This window comes from Buteo buteo, chromosome Z, assembly GCF_964188355.1.
Source record: "Buteo buteo chromosome Z, bButBut1.hap1.1, whole genome shotgun sequence".
Classification (NCBI taxonomy): Eukaryota; Metazoa; Chordata; class Aves; order Accipitriformes; family Accipitridae; genus Buteo; species Buteo buteo.
Genome location: NC_134204.1, coordinates 56037374 through 56043838, shown reverse-complemented (window position 1 = coordinate 56043838; position 6465 = coordinate 56037374). Strand labels below are relative to the sequence as shown.

General features: G+C 43.9%; 1 protein-coding gene across 1 annotated transcript; it reads right to left on the bottom strand.

Annotated features, from left to right (window-relative positions):
• Window positions 1-262: 262 nt before the first annotated feature.
• On the bottom strand, window positions 263-6465 carry THAP1 (THAP domain containing 1). The gene is made up of 3 exons (XM_075020291.1): window positions 6284-6465; window positions 5610-5805; window positions 263-2216 (listed from the first exon to the last, which is right to left on the bottom strand). The coding sequence occupies exons 1-3, from the start codon at window positions 6352-6354 to the stop codon at window positions 1749-1751; spliced, it is 735 nt and encodes a 244-aa protein (XP_074876392.1). The 5' UTR covers window positions 6355-6465; the 3' UTR covers window positions 263-1748.

Here is a 6465-nt window from a genome sequence, read left to right as displayed (position 1 = left end):
TTTCAGCTGTGAAAGCTACAATAGTGTTAGCATGATGCCATTTTCTCTGATTTTGAATGAGTTCATTGACTAAACAAATTATTAGACAGTAAGTGCAAACTGGTGCACTACTTTGTCATGCTAAATTAATTTTTAGAAAGTCTTAATAGGGCTGAAGGAGAGGCAGCAGCATTTGAGATATTAAAAACCAGTCTAGCACCAAGCAACTCCCAAAGTCTAATTCCACAACTGCCCTTTGGTGGATGCCTTTTGGCGGGGGGGGGGGGGGGGGGGGGGGGGGGGGGGGGGGCGGGGAGAAAAAAAAAAGAGAGAGAAAGAAAATCACAGTATACTGCAATGAAAGTCACAAATGCCTGACACCCTGGATAAGTAAAAAAACTTCTTTGTGAAGTTATACACGGTTGAGATGTGAGTTAAGACCAACAATTTCAAAGATGAGTACAACATTCTACCCATTACAGTGTTTAAGGGAATGTCACACTCCAACATATTAGGGACTGTATATTATCAGCGTACTTTGGAAAAGCAGTCACTCTAAACAGTGCACTGCCTTATGATCCTGCCAACAGCCCAACCACATGGAGTCTGGAGAAAAGGAGGCTGAGGGGAGAGCTTATTACTCTCTACAACTACCTGAAAGGAGGTTGTAGTGAGGTGGGTGCTGGTCTCTTCTGTCAGGTGGCTGGAGATAGGACGAGAGGAAATGGCCTCAAGTTGCAGCACGGGAGGTTTAGATTGGATATTAGTAAAAATTTCTTTACTGAAAGGGTTGTCAGGCATTGCAACAGGCTGCCCATCAAAGTGGTTGAGTCACCATCCCTGTAGGTATTCAAAAAGCGCGTAGACAAGGCACTTCACGACATGGTTTAGTGGGCATGGTTGGTGGTTGGACTTGATCTTAAAGGTCTTTTCCAACCTAAATGATTCTATGATTCTATATATGTTCAGTGCAGCACTGCACTTCAGGAGTATTTTTACAAGCCCTCCAAACAAAAGCCTCTTCTACAGCTCTCATCAGCTATGCTAACAAATTCTCCTCATCTCCCTCACAATACACACATGGTTAAAGGGTGAAAGGTTACTCCAAAATAAGAGGTTCATTTACATACCTCACCAAAGGGATCCAGGAATTAGACTCTTTGCAGTGCTTTGAAGGCATAGCAAACTGAGGTTGGAAGTCTTCCCAGGCTGAAATGTGTCTCTTACCTTTCTCTATCTTTCTGCAGCACTTGCAGGTGTTCTTAGCTGGCCTAATTCTGTTCCTTCTGAAACCAGTGAAAACTACTTTCTGGGGATCACCAAAGCCAACATTAAATGCCTTGACAAAGCTTTGCACTAAGTGTACAACAACCTCAACTTCACTCTCAGCCAGATTCAGTTCCCCATCCCCTGTAAGGAGGAGACATCCACTGGGGGGAAAAAAAAAAAAAGAAAAAAAAAAGAAAGAAAAATAAAGAAAAAAAATAAAAGATTTTAAATGTATTCAACCTTGCATCCTTTGCTTCTGTAACGCAATTCAGATTTTGTAAACTAAATGCATGTTCTAATTCTGACATGCTTGCATTTTCAATATATTAGAAGTGTATTGAACTGAAATGACAATGAAGAAAAAAAATGTGATCTCATTTGTATGACTGCTTATTTACTGTTTTAGAATTCTGGAGAGTCTTACACACATAATTAGAGAGCATTTATTTTTTAAACTAAATTTTTTGCCCTAACAAAGTGAAAACTGATGTTCATGACTTCTAGGCAGGTACTTCTACAACTTCAAAATAGTCATTGGGCAGAATCACATAGCCTTTTCCTGCTAATATGTCTTTTTCTTTCTGAAACTGAACAATCTCTCTCAGTTTTTCAATTTGTCTTTCCTGACGCCGGCATCGCTGTTGCGCTGTCTTGAGCTTCTTCCGCAGTTTTTCAACTTGTTCCTCCAGCTGCTGAATTCTTTTTCGCTGATGAACTGTATCCTCTACAGTATAGTTGTGATCACAAAAAACAGCAAGATTGCTCGGGGTCTGGAGAGGAGGCATCAATAATCCAATACTTGGATCTACAAATCTAGCATCTATCTGAGACAAATGAAAAGACGGAGTTGATGGAGATGGTGGTAATACTGGAGCTGCTGCTGGTGGTGGTGGAGGAGGTGGTGGAGGCGGTGGTGGTGGTGGAGGTGGTGGTAGTGGATCTTCTGGCTGTTCTGCAAATTCTTCAAGCTAAAAACAACAAGGAAAAAAAAGTACATTTTCATGCTTAATATTGTTTACAACACAACTTCCTTACTAGGCCCCAGAATAACATAAACAACCAGGACTGAAATTAACAAAATAAATTTCAAAGCCTACATTTTCAAAATTGACAAACAGTTCTGTGCCTGTTTTGTGTGGCTTCTCAACTGGAGATATTTTTAAGCAGCTTCATTTTCAGGGCGCTTCGAAACTCAAGTCCTTGATGTCTCAAATAAATCAAAAACTGAAGAACGTAGCAAATGCTCTTCCTTGAAGACTTAGGTCAAATACATATCCATGATTAGCTAAGAAGCAAGAATGCAGGCTGCAGTTCCATAAAATGGAGTTTAGCTGACCTAATAATTCATCACTGCCATCCCATTCCCCTTTGTCACTCCTCCTTTCTGCTGCATCTTACCATGATATACTTTGAACCTATTAGCTAACTTAATCAAAAACACAGCAGAAGTGGATAATCTTTTGCTGAGGTAGCATAAGGGTCACCTACTGAGGGGGCTGATAAGCTCCAGAGCAGAGAGGTAGACAGAGCAAGGCCTGCCTCTCAACAAATGGGAAGGGACTGTGTCACTGGTTTTGAGCTGCAGCATAAGGGTTTGGTTTCAAGAGACATGATGAGCCAAAATAAACAGGTCTTCAAAAGCAAAGCAGCCCTCCCAGCCCTGGTATTTACTCTCTGCTCATAGTAAGTTGCCAAGATGACAGAAAGCTATTTGCTCTCCCACTGCAGAAGTCTTCTGTCCTTTATTAAAAGTCAAAGCAATGCAACACAAGGTATGACCTACACCTGCACTGGTGTGTGGAGGGAGTAAGAAACAGGACTGCATGGCTGGCAGATGGGATAGAGAAGGGAGAAGCACAATTCTCCCTTTTGGCAGCAGCAGAATATCAATTGGCTCAACTCCACACAAACCAGCAATCTTTATCATATTGCTCTCAATAGGTTCACTTGTATGGTTCAGGACAACACGGATCCCTCACCACTTGAGTATAGGCCAGAGCAGAGAATCAGATTCTTTCTGCCCCAAAGGAATGCACTATAAATCAGAAATGCTTCTGTGTGCATGGTGATAAAAAAAACCCCTCCACTGTTTAAACAAAAAAGCTTGCATATTGACTGTCAAAAAGAAAGCCTAAGACATTCTCAGTGAAAGAAGTACTGAACCAACTTTCTAACTACCCACCTGTTTCCAATATTATTACTACACATAAAAGCATAAGGGCAGGGAAACTGTTGACTATAAGACCAGCTGACAATCCTCACCATCTAAATATCAAGCTCATCAGATCTGAAGGTTGTATCATTAACTTCCTTGACTTTGCAAATTTCCTTGTAAACAAGCTAATACTTGATATTTGGGGGGTCTAGATATCCCTCTTGTACAAACTACAACACTTGGCAGGCAGTAACTGAGAAGGCAGTTTTGTGATACGTGTTGAAAGGAAGTTTCACATGCACTCAAATATTACTGATCACTTTAAAGTATAAACCCAGCCAACTATCACTCTTATTTCTCAATTACAAGAAATCACTGCTAACCGTGTGCCTAATTCATGCATGAATGTTCTACGGAGCTTAACCCTATCAGCTATCACTTTCAAACTTTTCTACTAAAAAAACTACAAGGCAAAGATGTAATCGGCAAAGAGAAGTTCACCCTTGTTGGAAGCACAAGCATAAATCATATCATTACTGGACAGCTGAATTCACAGAGACTTCCATTTGCAGCTTATCCAGCACATGCTACCACTCTAAATATGTTACAATGTATCACAGAAAACAGCTCCTTGGTATCACCCACACATAGTAAGTGAATTCTAATTACTTCTTACTGCCAACAAATGGTTCTCCTAAGACGTAAGTAAAGAAAAAGAAAGAATTTCAAATTACATAGTGCAAAAGATAAAAAGCTGAATTTCAAAATCAGTTTGGATTCAATTCCAAAAAAACCACTACTATTCTTTGTTACTATGTTATTTCTTGAAGATATGTGGCAGTTCATTTAAAAGTGCCCTGAGACAAATAGGAATAGCACTAAATGCTTCTCCGCAATTAAAAGGCAGTCTTCTGTGTTTTTGTAGATCCAGGCATGATAATGAAATGGAGAATGTGGCTCGCCACTAATCCTGCTGCACCAATCGCACTTTTGCAGATTACCCTGTACACCCACTCAGCTTCCAGACTGTAAAAAATCTTGCAACTATTTTACACGTGACAAAGAAAACATGTGTGGTACAGATGGCAGGGAAGCATAATCAAACAAAAATCTTAACACAGCCATATTTACCTGGAAATTGTCTGTCTTTCCTCAGGTACCTTCTGCTTATATTCTCTTCTCTGTTATTAACCACTTTTCATTTTCAAATACATTCCCCTTTTAACTCTGCGTCAAATCCAATATTGTATATAAAGAGAAAAATCAAACAAGCAAAAGTCCCAGTGTTCCTCTGTGCACTTCATCCCATTACAGTCTTTCACCCCCTAGACCTATCATATCCATTCTTTCCTTTGTCACTTCCTCTACAGCAGAGTGCCAAGAGATCTAATATTTTATATCCTTTACAGGAGTTAAGAATCAATCTTTTCCATTCTTGTCTTGCAGTTATTACATCAAGAAGGAAGACCTCATAACTGACTTGCACCTCACAGTAAGCTGCTTTAGCAGCACAGTGAAGGGAACAATACCTCTCACAGGAGACTACCATGAGATGCTCAGAGACAGAAGTTAGGGACCAGTCTGGCTTGTGAACACAAGGTAACTGTTAAGGCAAGACAGAGGTGGTTTCAGCACAAACAGATAGCAGGTGCAGCTACTGTTCTGCCCCTTTGTTTGTATCTCCCTTTAACTCTGTGAAGCCAGAGGACAGAGCCCTTTAGAGAGGACAGTAGCCACCAGTCAGCGTGGGAGAGTGCAGTGCAATTTGCAAGTATTATTGAAGGCTCTCTAAAACTCCATATATGCCACAAATACAGCTGAACAACTTAACTACAGGGCAATACCTTCTCACTTTGCTGCTGTTCCATTTAATTCAGCACAAGGTTTTAACCGAAGTTACGTATCTCGGGTTTCTGCGTAGGCACACAAGAGCAGATCAGAGCTACTGCACGTCTGTACAGTGCTCTATATGCTCCAGAGCCGCGGACAGCCTACATCTCTGCTATTGTCAAAGCAAACAAGAACAGCAGTTGGATGTGTTTCAGCCACCACAGCCCCCCATGTGCCTCCAGGTGCACATGCTCAGCCAGCATCCTTCACAATCTGCATCTTCTCCCTGCTGCTCTGCTACATCAAGCCCTGCTAGGCTAATACGAGCAAGATATGTGCATTCCACTACCTTAAACTACGAGTTCTTTGGGTTTACCTTTTCACTGGGTTCAGTATAACAAAATATTGTGGGCACAGCATTTTCTTTCAGAAGCTTGTTGTTGCATTCCCTTTTAAAGCAATCGGGAGTAAAGTGTTCTGAACAAATGCTGCTATACTTGGTTGGCTTGAAGTTTTTCCTTTTAACAGCAGCTTCCCATTTCTTGCAAAGATCAGGTCTTGTAAGAGGAAACCTGCAAATAAGAAGTACTTTCAGCTTTTCTGGAAAGCTTTTTAACTCGGGGTCGGGTTACAGCTAAGCACTGCTGTGACTGACTGCACGATCGCTTGGTTTTTCCTCTGACGGGCTCATCCTCGGAGCCAAACCCCTCCTGCCAACCCAGACCTCGCACACGGACCGGCCTGGGGGTCTTAGCCCTCTGAAACCCCCGGGGGGGCCGTCCCCCCCTCCCCGAAGAAGGCGACAAAAAGCGTGCTGTCCCCCGCCGTTCCTCAGAGACCCCCAGGGACAGGGAAGGCGAGGCGCTAGGGCCCGGCGGGACTCCCCACTCAGCGGCGGCGGGGGACCGCTGCGCCCCGCCCCCCCCCGACATGCCGCGCGCCTGTGCCCCTGCTCCCCACAGACCCCCGCGCGCGCCCCCTCCCCTCTGGGCGGGCGCGCGCGCCGCGGCCCCGGCCCCGCCCCCGCCCCGCCCCGCCGCCCGCGCTCACTTGTGGAAAGAGATGGGCTTCTCTTTGTCGTATCGGTTCCGGCAGCGGTAGGCGGAACAGGACTGCACCATCCTTCCTCCGCCGCAGCCCAGCGTCAGGCAGACGAGCTCGCGGGTGTCGTTAACTTACTGGCGGGCGCCCATCCTCCCCCTCGCCCCCCCCCCCCCCCGCCCGTGACCCTC

Coding starts and splice junctions, on each gene's coding strand:
- THAP1 (XM_075020291.1), bottom strand. CDS start 6,354: ATGGTGCAGTCCTGTTCCGCCTACCGCTGCCGGAACCGATACGACAAA. Junction 5,806..6,283: donor AAGCCCATCTCTTTCCACAA/GTGAGCGCGGGC, acceptor TCTTATTTGCAG/GTTTCCTCTTACAAGACCTG. Junction 2,217..5,609: donor ATACTGAACCCAGTGAAAAG/GTAAACCCAAAG, acceptor TGTTGTTTTTAG/CTTGAAGAATTTGCAGAACA.